Genomic DNA, 20,271 nt, shown 5'->3' with positions numbered 1-20,271 from the left:
GACCAATGCTCTTTGTGTCTTGCTCACATTCTGGCCTGCTCTAATATTCTTCCCTTCATTCTTGGTTTCATTTGAGTACCTTTGCATGATCTGTCCTTAGTCCAAACACTTGAGAATAAAGTGGCGTTAACAGAAGCTGAGGAAAATCATCCGTGATAGGCGATAGCCCCCTGACACGCATATTTTGGATATCTGCCTGTTCGCGTTGTCCATCGGGTGTTCAATCCCTCGTCCATCCATCCATCCATCCATCATTGCACCATCAAACATCTTTAATCTACTGTGAGACAAGGTGAAATCTGCTCCCAATAAATCTACTACTAGTTTTATCGTTTGCACAGATTAGCACTAAATGGCAAGCGGATGCATTACAACAGTGTCTTGCAGATATGCTATAAATATTTTTCAACCAACCAGACCATTTCGGAGAGGAAGCAGACCAGTGCAATTCACAGTGGAAGAGAAATGTGTGAGGTGGAATTCTGGTCTTATTTCTCGTCCAAAATAAACACACCCTTATGGAAAAATGACACTCTATCCTCATCCAGGAGTGTTTGCTGTTCATACTGATCCTGCGATTATACGTCGAAAGTAATTACTCAGAGGGATTTTGCAGTGCAAAACATGAATGAATTATTTACTCGCTTGCAAATATTATATGTGATATTGTTTGAAATGAAATGAGAACATAAACAGGAGCCTCGACGTAACTTAGAAGTTCTATGCACTGTAAAAAAAAAGAATAGTTGAGAATACTTGAAATTTCAAGGCAACAGTCTGCATTAAGAATTTTATGTTTTGCCAATGATGTGCCCATGATAATCCAAACTATGATAAAACTGTTATCTTTATTAAGAATTCTTAATTAAGTCAATTTTCAATTCCTCATTCTGCCAACATAGATTTCTCTTTTTGCTGAACAGTGGCATTCACAGTAGTACAAAAAGGCAATTGAGGTTATCAGCCTTTTTTGGGGGGCTTTTTTCACCTTTATTTAGATAGGACAGTGTAGAGACAGGAAATGAGCGGGAGAGAGGGACGGGGAGGGATCGGGAAATGACCTCGGGTCGGAATCGAACCCGGGTCCCCGGATTTATGGTATGGCGCCTTATCCACCTGAGCCACGACGCGGGTTTTAAAAACTTTATTTCAATATTGAAGTTTTGTAATTGTGTAGAACAATGAAAAAAGGCATGTATAGTTTAATGATAAATAGTGATAACCTCGGGGGCGTCGTGGCTCAGGTGGATAAGGCGCCATACCATAAATCCGGGGACCCGGGTTCGGTTCCGACCCGAGGTCATTTCCTGATCCCTCCCTGTCTCTACGCTGTCCTATCCAAATAGAGGTGAAAAAAGCCCCCCCAAAATTGTGATAACCTCAATTGCCTTTTTGCACTACTGTGAATGCCACTGTTCAGCAAAAAGAGAAATCTATGTTGGCAGAATGAGGAATTGAAAATTGACTTAATTAAGAATTCTTAATAAAGATAACAGTTTTATCATAGTTTGGATTATCATGGGCACATCGTTGGCAAAACATAAAATTCTTAATGCAGACAGTTGCCTTGAAATTTCAAGTATTCTCAACTATTTTTTTTTTTTTACAGTGTGGCATGTTTAGACAGTGTAAGCTTACAAGCCCTTCGAAGAACATTGCTATAGGAACAACACATATAATGAGTGTGGTGTAAAATATATCCGAACACCTAGAGAGCGCCATAGCAGACAGTAGAGCTGCGCACACTCTTAATGCCGGACTCCGTCGTTATGAGTGTTTAATGGCAGCCTACACATCAGCGCTCTTTATTTCTTTCCCCTTCTCAAGCCACAGAAGTTCCTTTTCTGTTCCTATTTTTAAGTACAAGTGATCTCAATTAAGGACCTCCACGAAGGATGAAGGCGGCAGACAGTCATGCCAATAAGAGCAAAAAGGAAATTGCCTTTGTAGCCGGCCCCCCTCCACCGACCACAGCAAGCCTCCATCTCAACACTGATTTCCAGACGAGGCTGCCATGCCGCACGCTGCACTCATCCAAAACAGCCAGAGGAAGGCACTCGGAGTGCACCGTCTCCTTGTTTTTAGCCCTTAATGGAAAATCTCCTACCCTGCCTTATTCTGTTCTATCACTTCTGTGCCATCTTGAACGTCTCTGCCATTTCTGCGTGGTTGCAATTTGCTGCCTACTCAGATCCTTTGCCTTATTTGATAGCTTGGCAAGTACAGTTTTAAAACTGCATTACTGTCTTCTGCGATGATGTCATTAGCTGTTCACTGACAAATAGTAATTATGGGCTTAGATTAAATCTAGGGATCGAGAGGAGTTGAGGAGTTCTTCCTGATTCGGTAAGAAGTATGTTTCTGTGAATGTGTCATTCCTCTCTCTCTCTCTCTCTCTCTCTCACACACACACACACACACACACACACACACATATATATTCTCTCCGCCCCTGTGTTCTCCTGCCTGCCAAGGATGGAAAGTAACTGTTTGAAACTGGAAGGTTCCGTGGCCCCATCAAAATGCTCCACATATAAAACCATAATTAAGTGTCTTTAAAAATGCACCACTGTGAAATGGAGCCTTGATCCAGTGACTTAAGAGGCTGGATTTTTCCTCGCAACCAACGAAAGAACACAGGACTAGAGAAAAAAAAACACACACACACACACGCATGCACACATATATAGACAGAAAAACATTCATGTCGCGTGTTACATAATACCAGAGCTTTATGAATCAAAATTGTAGTCATTTGGATATTGTTACCACCCTGGAGCTCAGTGTCTCCTTTTATTTAAAGTACGCGTCAACAATGGCTCCTTTGTCTCGTGTCATTATTTATAATAAGGTGTGTATCAGCAGGGGGAAAAGTGCGGATGGCGATTGCACAAGCTCTCTTCGGAAACAATTTCAAAGAATACCAGTCTGATGGGTTATCCATGCTAAATTATACTGTCATCTCTGTGACAAGCTCCTTCTATCACTCTGATCTGCATCAAGTCCTGGTTCGGTTGCATTGCGTCCTGACAAACTAAGCACGTCATATCATCAGGTTGTGAGTCCAACCAATGAAAGATGAAAAAAGATGATGAACAGCAAAAGAGTGAGCTTGTGTCGTTCATAAATGGCACAGCTTCGACCCCTCGTCTTTGTGGCACATCAGAGGCAGCTGTGTGGGCTGCTCTCGGCTCATTAGGACATCAAACGACGAGCCCCAAAAGGAGTGGGCAGAGTCCCGGTCTCGAGGCACAGAGAATGATTGAAATTAAGTGCGTACACTCCACACCGATATTGCTGGCAGATGGTGCCCATACTGTACAGCAAAGTGGATTCAGATGTGACAAATGCTCTTTGATATCTCTTTGTATATAACTTAACACACTTTGGTTTAGGCATGTCAACAACCTCCCAGTTTCTGCTGTTAGGTTTTATTTGCACCATTATTTTATTGATTGTCATGGTAATCTCAATTTTTTTTTTTTTTTTTGATGACTTACATTTGCTGCTGAGTGATTGTCAGCTGGGCTGTCCGAGGAACAGTCACATAAAACAGCACTTTTTTTCCAGTGAGCGCACTTCTGGCCCAGAGCAACTAAATGATGGAGAAAGCAAGACACAAACCTGAGACCCCAGACTGCTGAAATAATACGCCGTGCAATTTAACCATGGATATGTTTAATACTGTTACAACCTTAATTACAACTCTACTGATTTATCTGTCCATAAATTTTAAGTTAATATTTTAAAACACTGGCCAGCTTTAACCGTATTTTTGGTGTTCTGGGCAGAAAGAGAAGGAACGTAATTCAATAGGCTTTTTTCCTCTGTCATAATGATGTGCCATATGCACGTCTGTCTGTGCTTCCCAAGAATTTTTCTATCCTTCCCACATCCTTACAGTGAAAGACACACACACTTTATATAGAGTCACACACAATACTGTATGTTGTATGCTGCCTATATATTTCTATCTACATTCACTGGATATGAGCAATAGCGTGCTCTGATTGGCTACTCTACTACTAGGCTATCAGCTCATATACCATGAGTAGAGAAAAACAAAATGGCGGCGCGTGTTGCTGAACCAACCGAGAACGAAATAAAAACTCCACTCAAAACCAAAACCCCAAAAAATAAAAAAAGCAACAAAATATGGAATAAAAGTATTTGATGGTAAGAACCTTTTATTTTTCAAGAATTATTATTATTATTATTGCATTTTTCACAAATTGCAACTTTCATTCTGACGGTTTGTTTACATTCTAGGTGGAAATGATTTTGTCGGATGTTTTGTATAAAGCTTTTATTGATCAAATATGAAAAAAAATAAAAATGCTCTGTTTCTCAAAATCCTGTGACTGTGGATAGAATAAAACAGTTATTCTACTCAATCTTGTCATCCATGGCTTATAGCCAACTCGGCACTATCGGCTACCAGCTCATGTACAGCTTGATTTGAAGAAGCCTTACCCTAATGGTTAGAGAAGCAGCTTTGCAACCAAAAGGCTGCCGGTTTGATTCCCTGGCCCAGCAGGAATGGCTGAAGTGCCCTTGAGCAAGGCACCTAACCCCCTACTGCACCCCATGCTGCTCTGGGTATGTCGTATGTCGCTCTGGATTAAAGCGTCTGCTAAATATCATTAATGTAATGATCTTGTGGAATAACATATATTTTCTCACACACACACACACACACACAGTGGGTACGTGTAGTAATGCCACCTCTCTTTTCTCCATCGCCACACACTTGTGGTTGAAGGTCTCATCCCCATAAACCTGCATGTGGAAACAAGGCACCATACTTCATTAAAGCTCAGAATATAACTGCCACCAGTATTTATTGGTAGCCAGATTGACTTGCAGCAGCGAATGTGTTCTAAAATGTTCCTCAGGGGAATCAACAGGACGTCTTTCCATCAAAGAACGAGATCTACAGTGTATCCGTCTACAGTACTGTGGAGGGATGACGAACCAGCTCTCTTCACACTAAATCCATGCAGCCTGTATGATATTAGCTTCCTCTGACTGAGTAATCTTATTTGCATTTCTGATCTATCTGTTTATCCTAGACATGCATTTCACATGTTTCTTACTTCTTAACTATGTCAGTGCTGTTTGGAGCCTGGCCAGTTTTGCCCTGTTCTTGTTATTTATCAGTTCTCATGAACACACAAGGAGCAAATAAATGAGAACAATATACAGTACTGAGGCTCATGATGCAGATTAATAGATTCATTCGTCCAGTAATGGATGCAATTTAAAAACAAATGATAATGTGTATAGTTTATAGCTTCATCTGGAGAGAGTAATAAAACAAATGTGGTGATATTTATCCAGATTTGCGCTCCATGATATTTATTTAACAGTTGGTTTTATCTGATGTGTGGAGTAAAAACCGTTCAAAAGTTTGGGGTCACCCAGACAATTTTGTGTTTTCCATGAAAAGTCACACTTATTTCCCACCATAAGTTGTAAAATGAATAGAAAATATAGTCAAGACATTTTTCTGGCCATTTTGAGCATTTAATCGACCCCACAAATGTGATGCTCCAGAAACTCAATCTGCTCAAACTAAAGGAAGGTCAGTTTTATAGCTTCTCTAAAGAGCTCAACTGTTTTCAGCTGTGCTAACATGATTGTACAAGGGTTTTCTAATCATCCATTAGCCTTCTGAGGCAATGAGCAAACACATTGTACCATTAGAACACTGGCGTGAGAGTTGCTGGAAATGGGCCTCTATACACCTATGGAGATATTGCACCAAAAACCAGACATTTGCAGCTAGAATAGTCATTTACCACATTAGCAATGTATAGAGTGGATTTCTGATTAGTTTAAAGTGATCTTCATTGAAAAGAACAGTGCTTTTCTTTCAAAAATAAGGACATTTCAAAGTGACCCCAAACTTTCATCTGGAGAGAGGAATAAAACAAATGTGGTGATATTTATCCAGATTTGCGCTCCATGATATTTATTTAACAGCTGGTTTTATCTGATGTGTGGAGTAAAAAAGAAAAAAAGTGTGTTGTTTTCACACACATACACAGGAGAGTCATTTCATAAGCTTGACTCTGTTTAGTGTGGTTTCCACTGAACATGAGCTGATCATATAACTCAGATTGGGTATGCGGGGCATCGAACACATTCAGCTCTTCTGTAGAGAAGAGAAGAAGGGGGGAAAAACAAAACCAAACCAAACCAAACAAAAACAAGTTTGCTGAGTGTCAGACATGACGCGTGATTATTTTGGGAAGGTTTTTTTTTTTTAATACAGGAAACGTAGCAAATGACGCCTGTGCGTAAAGCGCCAGTTGAAGGGTGGTGGAGACGGGGCTTGGTTCGAACACTTCCGAGCTTCATTCCTCACCGGCGCTCTGACTTCATACACTTTTAAGTCACGACAAGACAGGAGTTGTGTAAATCTCGAGGACTCGCCTTACCTCGGGTGTGACTGAGCTGTTTGTGATGCGCGTTCCCGTAGATGCGAGCGCGACTCGGCGCTTCAGTCCCCCGTCCAGCAGCCTGCAGCCGCTCCCGGTCAAAATGAACGAGGTGAGCAGCAGCAGCGGAGGAGGAGGAGGAGGAGGTGGGAGCGCTGGGATTAACAGCATCAGCGGTGGGAATGTAGGAGGTGGAAACGGGCAACACGACGCGAGACTGCGGCCGCTGGAGAACCGATCCATGGCAGAAATCATCGCCGACCATCCTGCCGAGCTCGTGCGCACCGACAGCCCCAACTTCCTGTGCTCCGTGCTGCCCTCTCACTGGAGGTGCAACAAAACACTGCCCGTCGCTTTCAAGGTAAACCCTCCGTCCAGGGCTTTAACTTTCTCTTTCTGTTTTTTTTTTTTTAAAGAGTTACATTTCTGCGTAAGCGTTTACGCATTATAAAATGTCCCAGTGTGTGTGAGACCAAAAGGCTCTTGGTTCCAACCAGAACAAAGCCAAGATTAGTTTTATTCCCTGATCTGGAAACTTTTTTAAGTTCCCGCGATATGTGAGTGATGTTTACTTCAGCCGATCACTTGAATTTGCGGCTCTTTTGGCTGCACACTTCTCCAACAACATCAACAGCAACGTTCTTGTTCATTCACTTACTAAACATATTAGGTCTTTATTTACTTCTGTATGAGATCTAAGCATAAATAAGTAGGTTATGTGTAGTATAGATATCTAATTGATGTGTTTATCCTTATCATATCTATTTGTCTGTCTGTCTTTTGTGGATTATAAAATCTTTTTTTTGTGTGTGTGTGTGTGTGTGTGTGTGTGTATGTTTACTATTTTCTACTTTTCTGAATAAAAGGGAAGACAGAGAAATCTGTGAAATCACAGATGAAAGGCAAATAACTATGCAACCACACACACACACACACACACATCTATCTATCTATCTATCTATCTATCTATCTATCTATCTATCTATCTATCTATCTATCTGTCTGTCTGTCTGTCTTTTGTGGATTATAAAAGCTTTGTTCCCTTTTTTCTTGTTCATTAACTTACTAAACATATTAAGTCTTTATTTACTTATATATGAAATCTAAGCATAAATAAGTAGGTTATGTGTAGTATAAATATCTAATTGATGTGTTTATCTTTATCACGTCTGTCTGTCTGTCTGTCTGTCTGTCTGTCTGTCTTTTGTGGATTATAAAAGCTCCCCCCCCTTTTTTCTTGTTTGTTAACTGACTAAACATATTAAGTCTTTATTTACTTATATATGAAATCTAAGTATAAATAAGTGTTATGTGTAGTATAAATATCTAATTGATGTTTTTATCCTTATCACGTCTGTCTGTCTGTCTGTTTTTTGTGGATTATAAAAGCTCCCCCTCCCTTTTTTTCTTATTCATTAACTTACTAAACATATTAAGTCTTTATTTACTTATTTATGCTTAGATTTCATATATAAGTGAGTTATCTCATCTCATTATCTCTATGTGTAGTATAAATATCTAATTGATGTGTTTATCCTTATCGCGTCTGTCTGTCTGTCTGTCTGTCTGTCTGTCTGTCTGTCTTTTGTGGATTACAAAAGCTCCCCCCTTTTTTCTTGTTCCTTAACTTATTAAACATATTAAGTCTTTATTTACTTATATATGTTATCAAAGCATAACTAAGTAGATTATGTGTAGTATAAATATCTAATTGAAATGTTTATCCTTATCACATCTGTCTGTCTGTCTGTCTGTCTGTCTTTTGTGGATTATAAAAGCTCCCCCCCCTTTTTTCTTGTTTGTTAACTGACTAAACATATTAAGTCTTTATTTACTTATATATGAAATCTAAGTATAAATAAGTGTTATGTGTAGTATAAATATCTAATTGATGTTTTTATCCTTATCACATCTGTCTGTCTGTCTGTTTTTTGTGGATTATAAAAGCTCCCCCTCCCTTTTTTTCTTATTCATTAACTTACTAAACATATTAAGTCTTTATTTACTTATATATGAAATCTAAGCATAAATAAGTGAGTTATCTCATCTCATTATCTCTATGTGTAGTATAAATATCTAATTGATGTGTTTATCCTTATCGCGTCTGTCTGTCTGTCTGTCTGTCTGTCTTTTGTGGATTACAAAAGCTCCCCCCTTTTTTCTTGTTCCTTAACTTATTAAACATATTAAGTCTTTATTTACTTATATATGTTATCAAAGCATAACTAAGTAGATTATGTGTAGTATAAATATCTAATTGAAATGTTTATCCTTATCACGTCTGTCTGTCTGTCTGTCTGTCTGTCTGTCTTTTGTGGATTATAAAAGCTCCCCCCCCTTTTTTTTTCTTGTTCATTAACTTACTAAACATATTAAGTCTTTATTTACTTATATATGAAATCTTTGCATAAATAAGTGAGTTATGTGTAGTATAAATATCTAATTGATGTGTTTATCCTTATCGCATCTGCCTGTCTGTCTGTCTTTTGTGGATTATAAAAGCTTTTTTATGTGTACTGTATGTTTACTATTTTCTACTTTTCTGAATAAAAGGGAAGACAGAGAAATCTGTGAAATCACAGATGAAAGGCAAATAACTAAGCAAACCCCCCCACACACACACACTCCCTATCTATCTATCTATCTATCTATCTATCTATCTATCTATCTATCTATCTATCTATCTATCTATCTGTCTGTCTGTCTGTCTGTCTGTCTGTCTGTCTGTCTATCTATCTATCTATCTATCTATCTATCTATCTATCTATTTAAATATAGTTTTTTTCCCCATGACAGCTTTTCACATTTGCTTTCTCTCAACTTGCTTGCATGATACAGTCATCTGGGACATTTTTCAGTTTTGAAATAGCTCCCACACATGCTGAGCACTTGTCGACTGTTTTCCCTAGTCCTAAGTTCTTTTAAAGCTGCCCATATATATATTTTTTTCAGAAATAAATGAATATTTATACAGGCATCAATTTCCCCTTAGAAGCACATTTTAAGCCCAAGCCGTGATATGAAAAATAGCATAAAAACACACGTCAGTCAGGCGTGTCCAAACGTTTACTTTTACTCTAAGCTTTTGTATTTGAATTTTGTTCGACTGTCCAGGAATATTGATCCACATGGTAGACTAGTTTCCAGCACTTCCTAACATGTGAGTCTCAGGAGCTATCAGTGCACTCAGTGTTGTGTCCCTGCAGGTCGTGGCTCTGGGAGATGTTCCTGATGGCACTGTTGTAACTGTGATGGCTGGGAATGATGAGAATTACTCAGCAGAACTGCGTAATGCTTCAGGTGTGATGAAGAACCAGGTGGCTCGCTTCAATGATTTACGCTTTGTGGGACGCAGTGGAAGAGGTTAGTACACTTTGTCAATTAAATATTTTTATATGCACACTTAGGGGATTTTTTTTAAAAATATTTAATTACATGCCTTTAGTTAATTTTATTTGTGATCTGGGAGCTGGAAAGGAGGGGGTTTTAGGGCCATGATCATCAGCATTCTTGCTGCATTGCTTTGGCAGCAGGACAGAAATGAGAGGATAAAAAAAACAGCCAACTTTGAGTTGTCAACAGATATCAGTTGGGTAAAGCCATGTTGTCTCCTGTGTGTAATTATCAGGTCTGATCCACTTAATGCCAATTTTACTGTCGTTTACAAAAGGAGATCTGTAAGTAGACACGATTATGTGAAGGATGTGGTGTCAACACAAGATGAGAGAGGTTTACACAATGAGGGCATACTATACGTCTGTTGTCTTAATATTAGCCAATCGGACGTACAGTTAGGTCCATAAATATTTGGACGGAGACAACATTTTTCTAATTTTGGTTCTGTACATTACCACAATGAATTTTGAACAAAACAATTCAGATGCAGTTGAAGTTCAGACTTTCAGCTTTAATTCAGTGGGTTGAACAAAATGATTGCATAAAAATGTGAGGAACTAAAGCATTTTTTAAACACAATCCCTTCATTTCAGGGGCTCAAAAGTAATTGGACAAATTAAATAATTGTAAATTCTAATACTTGGTTGAAAACCGTTTGTTGGCAATGACTGCCTGAAGTCTTGAACTCATGGACATCACCAGACGCTGTGTTTCCTTCTTTTTAATGCTCTGCCAGGCCTTTACTGCAGCGGTTTTCAGTTGCTGTTTGTTTGTGGGCCTTTCTGTCTGAAGTTTAGTCTTTAACAAGTGAAATGCATGCTCAATTAGGTTGAGATCAGGTGACTGACTTGGCCATTCAAGAATATTCCACTTCTTTGCTTTAATAAACTCCTGGGTTGCTTTGGCTTCATGTTTTGGGTCATTGTCCATCTGTATTATGAAAGGCTGACCAATCAGTTTGGCTGCATTTGGCTGGATTTGAGCACACAGTACGTCTCTGAATACCTCAGAATTCATCCGGCTGCTTCTGTCCTATGTCACATCATCAATAAACACTAGTGACCCAGTGCCACTGGCAGCCATGCATGCCCAAGCCATCACACTGCCTCTGCTGTGTTTTACAGATGATGTGGTATGCTTTGGATCATGAGCTGTACCATGCCTTCGCCATACTTTTTTCTTTCCATCATTCTGGTAGAGATTGATCTTGGTTTCATCTGTCCAAAGAATGTTCTTCCAGAACTGTGCTGGCTTTTTTAGATGTTTTTTAGCAAAGTCCAATCTAGCCTTTTTATTCTTGAGGCTTATGAGTGGCTTGCACCGTGGAGTGCACCCTCTGTATTTACTTTCATGCAGTTTTCTCTTTATGGTAGATTTGGATATTGATACGCCTACCTCCTGGAGAGTGTTGTTCACTTGGTTGGCTGTTGTGAAGGGGTTTCTCTTCACCATGGAAATTATTCTGCGATCATCCACCACTGTTGTCTTCTGTGGGCGTCCAGGTCTTTTTGCATTGAGGAGTTCACCAGTGCTTTCTTTCTTTCTCAAGACGTACCAAACTGTAGATTTTGCCACTCCTAATATTGTAGCAATTTCTCAGATGGGTTTTTTCTGTTTTCGCAGCTTAAGGATGGCTTGTTTCACCTGCATGGAGAGCTCCTTTGACCGCATGTTTTCTTCACAGCAAAATCTTCCAAATGCAAGCACCACACTTCAAATCAATTCCAGGCCTTTTATCTGCTTAATTGAGAATGACATAATGAAGGAATTGCCCACACCTGCCCATGAAATAGCCTTTGAGTCAATTGTCCAATTATTTTTGGTCCCTTTAAAAACAGGGTGGCACATGTTAAGGAGCTGAAACTCCTAAACCCTTCATCCAATTTTAATGTGGATATCCTCAAATGAAAGCTGAAAGTCTGGACTTTATGTCCATGTCCATTATATAACTATAACCTGAATATGTTTCAGTAAACAGGTAAAAAAAGAAAATTTGTGTCAGTGTCCAAATATATATGGACCTAACTGTATTTATTTTTGTACCTTGTGACTACCTACACTTGCTCCAGGCCAGAGCACACTGTGTACTTAAGATTACGTTTGTGCAGGAAGGCTTGTCTAATTGGGTTTACAGTCACCTGGGGACAAAAGATATTATTTTAATAATTACATCAGTTCCAGTCCAGGAGGTACCTGATGGCATGTGATCATTAAGCTATAAATCTTTGTGTGTTCCTGGGTGTAATAAATTAAATAAAAATAATTTTTTTAAATTAATTTATTCATATTATTTGACTCTTTTTATATGACTTTATATCCATGTATACAGAGTAGCCTACCAGTCAAAAGTTTGGACACACCTTCTAATTCATTGCTTTTTTTTTGTTTATTTTTATTAGTTAAAAGATGTCTTAAAGTAATGATAGATGTCATTTCTCTTTACTTAGTTGAGCGGTTCTTGATTATACTGTATGTAGTAATATGGATTACTGCAGTTGTGGAACAGGGCTATTTACTGTATTTTTATCATTTGCTATTTACTGTTTGATCGTTAACGCATTAAGAAGGTAATAAATTGCACTAATTAACTTTTGGCAAGGCACCTGTTATTGAAAAGCGTTCCAGGTGACTACATCATGAAGCTGGTTAAGATAATGCCAATAGTGCAATAGTGTGCAAAGCGTCATCAAGGTAAATGGTGTCTACTTTGAAGAATCTAAAATATGGAACCTATTTTGTTTTCGTTTTTAACACTATTTTGTTTACCACATATTTCCATATATGTTCCAGATGTTATTTCATAGTTTTGATGTACTCACTATTGTTCTACAATGCAGAAAATAGTCAAAATACAAAAAAAGCTATGAATGAGTAGGGGTGTCCAAACTTTTCACTGGTACTGTATATAAGAATTCATAGGAACCTCAATTTGTGAGGGAAAATTATGCAATTCGGTGCGATTGAAATTTTGAAAACTAATTTTAATTGCACGGTGAACATTAATGACATGTGATCAGCTTGTCTCTTTCCTAACCGTCTGAATATTGCTGCCTTTCCCCATGTCAGTAGGTACAGAATATTTTCATCTTGCAGTTTTTATAACATCAAATTATGCATTTATTTTTTCTTTTAAGCAATGCTAAGTGACTTTCTGCTTTTTTTTAATTAATTGGATTTATCTCTGTTAACTGATTCTCATTGCTGAGAGTGCATTACTGACTTCTGAAGAATGCATTAATCAAGAAGAAAATGTGATCATTTATATATAAGGACATTTTATATCCTACAGTCTTTTCAGAACTTTGAGATTTCATATCTTAACTGAAGCTCTGAAACTTTTCAGTGTCACAAGAGACACACTTACATCTGCATCTAGATTCAACTCAGCACTGGAAATGTGTGTGTTCTTGGTGTTGAGATGTTGGTGCTTGCACTCTGCCAGCTGTTGCTCTTCCCGTCTCCTTGACCAAGCAACAGCATTCCTGAGACACCATGTTAGTACACTACATTCCCCTTCGAACCCCATGAGAGCACAATTTGTCTGAAATCTTGTTTAGGGAAGTTGAATGATGAGCCAGGGTTGTTGATCTGAATTACACTCTGTTGTAATGCTTGGAGTTCTTTCCTTCACCAAGAGAATTAGGTCGAAATTAAGATTCTCACAGTTTCATTTGAGATGAAAGCTGGCAGAGGTCTGTAAACATGCAGGTACTTTTATTGTCAGCAACTAAACCCGTATTATTATGTTTGTACAGGAAAGAGCTTCACCCTGACAATTACAGTGTTCACAAACCCACCACAAGTGGCTACTTACCACAGAGCCATTAAGGTCACAGTGGACGGCCCACGTGAGCCAAGGAGTAAGTTACACACTTCTTAAAGTGACCAAATCTCTGTATTTTGTCTTCTTCTGTGCTATCTACTGCATGTTTGTGATCACTGAAGTTGACTGTTCCACTAGTGGAAGTCGAAACAATAACTATGCATATTTCTCATTAATTTTTATTCACTTACAATCAAATGCCCCATCTAGCTCTTTATATAGCTGCCATAAATTGGTTCATTCTTTTTTGTGTTAGCTGTGTTAAAGCTAGACGGCCTTTTGATTTCATAAAATCAGTGAAATTTAGTTCCCTCTGAAATTTGGTCATTGTGATATATGTTTATTTCTGTAATATCTAAAAAAAAAAAAAAACAGGCCATTCTGTGGCTGGGAAGTTATTTAATTTGAGGCGATTCCTTAGCAAATAATGTGCATGAACTCACTCACTTCACGCAGTCAAGCAGACAGAGGAAGTCCATGTGCGCATGCGCTGGTTTATCTTGACCGTGCACTGACAGTTCCATCATTCTGTCGCTAAACGAACAGCTGATCACACCGAGGTGCTCGCTGGCCGCCGATATTTATTAGTTTGGTCCTGCGTTTCCTTTCTTGTCTGTTAAGCAGACAGAGGAAGTCTGTGTGCGCATGCGCAGGTTTACCTTCTTCTTCTTCTTTTGGGTTTTACAGCAGCTGGCATCCACAGTGTTGCATTACTGCCATCTACAGGTTTACCTTGACCGTGCACTGACAGTTACATCATTCTGTCGCTAAACGAACAGCTGATCACACCGAGGTGCTCGCTGACCGCCGATATTTATTAGTTTGGTCCTGCGTTTCCTTTCCTTTGCAAAATAACGTCTTTTCTTCTCGCTTTCCGTTACTGTAGTCGGTCTTTCACGTTTCATTCGCACACTCACGTCCTCCATTTTTCTCTCCCGTTTCAAATTTGTATCCCACAATGCCTTGCGCAAACAGGGAAAGCCCACCACGTGATGCATGATGTAGTATTTTGAATTGGGTCATGGTGAAGGAGGAAAAATAGCAGAGAATTTAGGGCCACATGGCCCTAAATTCATTAATTGCTCTATTTTTAAAAAGTAATAAAATTGGAAGTCTGCGATTCGAATTCAATAGCTTTCGGCCCACGAAACAAAAATAATTGGTTGTCAAGGAAAATTATTTTTATGACCTACACTTGAAAATCTGAAAGGCAGTCTAGCTTTAATCAAGTGATTACCTCCGCCAACTTTATTGAAGAAGATTATGTTTTCTTTTTTTTTTTTTTTTATAAAGATATTTTTTTGGGCTTTTTGCACCTTTATTGGATAGGACAGTGTAGAGACAGGAAATGAGCGGGAAAGAGAGACGGGAAGGGATCGGGAAATGACCTCGGGCCGGAATCGAACCCGGGTCGCCTGCATTCATGGTATAGCGCCTTAACCACCTGAGCCACGACGCCCCGAAGAAGATTATGTTTTCACTTCCGTTTGTTTGTTTATTTGCCTGTTCCCAACGTAACTCAAAAAGTAGTGAACGGATTTTGATGAAATTTTGAGGAAAGGTGAGCCATGGGCCAAGGAACAATTGATTAGATTTTCATGCAGATCCGGATCTGTATATTCTAATATGTGGCTTGGCGGAGGTATGCACTCTACCAAGTGCCCTTCGAGTTGACGTTTATACCATTTGTCCTGTCAGATGCTGAGAAGTAAAGAGCATGTAAGATTATGATGTTTTGGTTGGTGTTGTAAGAACTGCTTCCATACTGTAATGCTTGGACATTAGCTGACCATTGGAAGTCAGATTTTTGGGGACTTATTGAAAATTATCAAACATTGGATAGCGAGAGACATCAGAATAGTGCTACAGAAGCCACTGGGTTTACTTAGGCTCTTAGTACATTCTCATTTCTTGAAAAGTCAAGATGGACTTTGTTTCAGTGTCGCATAGTTTATTTACTACATACTGTGGTATATTATGGTAGTTATGGTATGGTATTTCAACCTACAGTCCATCTTTTATATCACATCATATATTTTGTGTTTCTTTGTTGGGATCTTGTCGTCTCCTTGTGTGTTCAGAGCAAGTTGTCAGTGAAGGTGTGTGAGGCTGCACTGAGGCTCCACTGGGGTGCTATAGTGCTAACATCAGCTCATTTTTAATGGCTTTCAGTGCCAACCTGTCTGGAGAGCAGCTGTTTTACTTTATCATGAAAAAAATACATACTCCATCTTGGCGTAGGATTCAACCCTATCACATCGCTTGCAACATTTCTTTCTCCTTCCCTCTCACTTACTCTATTCTCAGTGAACACATATGGTTCTGGTGTTTGAAGACATACTGGCTGTATGGTCTTGATTCTTCACTGTATTAAGACGGCCTCTAGCAGTCTCTGCACTTTTGTTTGATGTCAAAGACTTCCTATATTCCTGCTCCTCTTGAAGTGCAGTATCAAGAGGCCGATGACTTGCATGTTACTGAGGTCCATAACAAATGAAAAGTTCAGAAGACATTTTTAATACAATTCTCGTAGATTTTGTTTGTTTGTTTGTTTTGGATTGGACTAAGTCTCCCAGAACTATATTTCTGAGTACATTCAAGCCATGCAAGCATGATGTATTAATACTTAATGGCGTCACATTAATTGTGGATAGACAAAGAGGAGATCACGGTCAGAAAGCACAAGCTGTTGCATAACGGGTCACTGGTGCCGATTACTGCGTTGCAAAAGCATCTGTGCGCTCTTAATAACGTTGTATTTCAGCACTTCCTTAATACTGGGATTCTGCATCATTAAACATCTAATTGGTGTTAATGAGATGGCAATTAAGGAGGAGGCCCAGCTCGGTGAACTAGACAATGCCAACAGTGTGCCGTCAGAAAGCTTTTCACTGAGCAAATGCCTGAAAGAACACCTCCTGATTCACTTGTCAGCACTTACATTTGTTATGCTTTTGAGCATTTATGTGTAATTTAGAAATAATAGGTGCATGTTTATGTACAGACTGTTTCATTTTCAGTCAAAATATAATTTGCTTATTATGTCTTAATACAGAGATTAATGTTCATTGAGGCTGTCGTTTAGTTAGTGTGTCTGCAGGGCCTCAGTCAGAGTTGAATGTATAGCAGATATTAACTCAGCACAGTATGTGCATTATTAATGTGTTTATGTGTTTAATAAACCTTGATGGGCGCCATATGAATCTTTCAGGGGTGAGGACTTCCAGTGGTGTGTGTGTGTGTGTGTGTGAGAGAGAGAGAGAGAGAGAGAGAGAGAGCAGTACAATGAGAGTGTTGATAGTCTGGTGACTTTAACAACTCAGTGTACTCACATCATTCACGTGCTTTCAAATGTAATTTCTCATTCTATCTGTCCTTCACTGATTTAAGCAGATTCCTGCACAGCTGATTTACCTTGTCCCATTGCAAACATGCAGAAAAGGACACAAGTGTTTTACGAGGAAATACGCCACTTGTATTTTTCATACGAACTACATCCGGGACATGGAGAACCAAAACCATGATATAAATCTCCACTCGTGAGGAAATCGATGAATTGTTTTGATAAATTTGGGTACTTTTTGTTTGTGAATGTGTCTATATAATAAAAAGAAAATCACACGTTAGCTTGAAGATATGAAGTTTATCTTCTCGTGTTGAAAAACTCATATTTTTCATACAAAATACATCAAGGATCTGAGTGACATTTTTAAATAATATTGGCTGGCTTTTTTCGTGGTATATCAGATATATTCCATTCGGCTAGCATGATATTGAACGAGTCGAAGATGAGCCCAGTATCATGCTAGCTGAATAGAATATATCTGACATACCATGAAAAAAAGCCAGCCAATATTATTATTATTATTATTATTATTATTATTATTATTATACATACACACTCTCTTTTCCAGTTTTTCTATATCCGTTGGTATGTTTTTCTCTTCTAAATATGCATGAAAAATATCTAATGAAGTTTTGGTAGCCTTTCAGGTGTTCAACGCGTCTTTGTCTTTCCCGGCGAACAAAAAAAAATGCTTCTGTGCATGCACAGCAGAAAACTCTCTCATTGGATATTCGCATCAGCTCTGACATGTGACGTCAAGTTGTCTTGACAACCATGCAATATTGTAAACCATATTCAACGCTCATTTTCCATTGGGTAGAGTGACGTACAGTAATACACGTAGGATAAGCAATATGCTAAGAATAATGCATGCTATCAAACCAAATGAATGAAGCCCGCTAGAAGGGAATAGAATACATTCCATATACTGTATTCCATTGAAAAAGTGTCCTGTATGGACAACCCCGATTCCAAAAAAGTTGGGACAAAGTATAAATTGTAAATAAAAAGGGAATGCAATAATTTACAAATCTCAAAACTGATATTATATTCACAATAGAACATAGACAACATATCAAATGTCGAAAGTGAGACATTTTTAAATTTCATGCCAAATATTGGCTCATGGCAGCACGGTGGTGTAGTGGTTAGCGCTGTCGCCTCACAGCAAGAAGGTCCGGGTTCGAGCCCCATGGCCGGCGAGGGCCTTTCTGTGCGGAGTTTGCATGTTCTCCCCGTGTCCGCGTGGGTTTCCTCCGGGTGCTCCGGTTTCCCCCACAGTCCAAAGACATGCAGGTTAGGTTAACTGGTGACTCTAAATTGACCGTAGGTGTGAATGTGAGTGTGAATGGTTGTCTGTGTCTATGTGTCAGCCCTGCAATGACCTGGTGACTTGTCCAGGGTGTACCCCGCCTTTCGCCCGTAGTCAGCTGGGATAGGCTCCAGTTTGCCTGCAACCCTGTAGAACAGGATAAAGCGGCTAGAGATAATGAGATGAGATGAGATATTGGCTCATTTGAAATTTCATTACAGCAACACATCTCAAAAAAGTTGGGACAGGGGCAATAAGAGGCTGGAAAAGTTAAAGGTACAAAAAAGGAACAGCTGGAGGACCAAATTGCAACTCATTATGTCAATTGGCAATAGGAGAGCATCTTGGAGTGGCAGCGGCTCTCAGAAGTAAAGATGGGAAGAGGATCACCAATCCCCCTAATTCTGCGCCGACTAATAGTGGAGCAATATCAGAAAGGAGTTTGACAGTGTAAAATTGCAAAGAGTTTGAACATATCATCATCTACAGTGCATAATATCATCAAAAGATTCGGAGAATCTGGAAGAATCTCTGTGCGTTAGGGTCAAGGCCGGAAAACCATACCGGGTGCCCGTGATCTTCGGGCCCTTAGACGGCACTGCATCACATACAGGCATGCTTCTGTATTGGAAATCATAAAATGGGCTCAGGAATATTTCCAGAGAACATTATCTATGAACACAATTCACCGTGCCATCCGCTGTTGCCAACTAAAACTCTATAGTTCAAAGAAGAAGCCGCATCTAGACATGATCCAGAAGCGCAGACATCTTCTCTGGGCCAAGGCTCATTTAAAATGGACTGTGGCAAAGTGGAAAACTGTTCTGTGGTCAGACGAATCAAAATTTGAAGTTCTTTATGGAAATCAGGGACGCTGTGTCATTCAGACTAAAGAGGAGAAGGACGACCCAAGTTGCTATCAGCGCTCAGTTCAGAAGCCTGCATCTCTGATGGTATGGGGTTGCATTAGTGCGTGTGGCATGGGCAGCTTACACATCTGGAAAGACACCATCAATGCTGAAAGGTATATCCAGGTTCTAGAGCAGCATATGCTCCCATCCAGACGACGTCTCTTTCAGGGAAGACCTTGCATTTTCCAACATGACAATGCCAAACCACATACTGCATCAATTACAGCATCATGGCTGCGTAGAAGAAGGGTCCGGGTACTGAACTGGCCAGCCTGCAGTCCAGATCTTTCACCCATAGAAAACATTTGGCGCATCATAAAACGGAAGATACGACAAAAAAGACCTAAGACAGTTGAGCAACTAGAATCCTACATTAGACAAGAATGGGTTAACATTCCTATCCCTAAACTTGAGCAACTTGTCTCCTCAGTCCCCAGATGTTTACAGACTGTTGTAAAGAGAAAAGGGGATGTCTCACAGTGGTAAACATGGCCTTGTCCCAACTTTTTTGAGATGTGTTGTTGTCATGAAATTTAAAATCACCTAAGTTTTCTCTTTAAATGATACATTTTCTCAGTTTAAACATTTGATATGTCATCTATGTTCTATTCTGAATAAAATATGGAATTTTGAAACTTCCACATCATTGCATTCCGTTTTTATTTCCAATTTGTACTTTGTCCCAACTTTTTTGGAATCGGGGTTGGATAATAATTCCTGATATTTCACTCTGATGATGTCACTCCCAGTGTTTTCCAACTGACTGGTTGCGTACTGTCAAAATGGTGGGCCAGTTCAAAATTTAAATTCTTTTGATTGACTTGCATATTTTTTTTTGTGGATGTGTCCAGATAATATAAAGAAAATTACACGGTGGTGTGAAGATATGAAGTTTATCTTCTCGTGTTGAAAATTTTTCATTCGTTCGCTTTGCTCACTCATGATATATACATTTACTACCACTCGAAGATAAACTTTGTATCTTTGCACAAGCATGTAATATCCCCTCTATCTATCTATCTATCTATCTATCTATCTAT

At 39.1% G+C, this 20,271-nt stretch overlaps 1 protein-coding gene across 3 annotated transcripts in view; it reads left to right on the top strand.

The window, feature by feature from the left end:
* Positions 1–20,271, top strand: part of runx2b (RUNX family transcription factor 2b) — a 62,041-nt gene that overhangs the window by 8,661 nt on the left and 33,109 nt on the right. Inside the window, exons 3-5 of one of the 3 annotated variants that reach the window (XM_060917740.1) lie at positions 6,485–6,804; positions 9,650–9,806; positions 13,595–13,699. In XM_060917740.1, the coding sequence (XP_060773723.1) occupies positions 6,485–6,804; positions 9,650–9,806; positions 13,595–13,699 (582 nt within the window). Of the gene's footprint in view, positions 1–6,329; positions 6,805–9,649; positions 9,807–13,594; positions 13,700–20,271 lie in introns of those variants that run through there. The other 2 variants (XM_060917739.1, XM_060917738.1) reach the window with 2 other exon arrangements.

This window comes from Neoarius graeffei, chromosome 3 (assembly GCF_027579695.1).
Source record: "Neoarius graeffei isolate fNeoGra1 chromosome 3, fNeoGra1.pri, whole genome shotgun sequence".
Taxonomy (NCBI): Eukaryota; Metazoa; Chordata; class Actinopteri; order Siluriformes; family Ariidae; genus Neoarius; species Neoarius graeffei.
The sequence above is the reverse complement of the archived record's forward strand: the minus strand, read 5'-3'. Positions and strand labels throughout refer to the sequence as shown.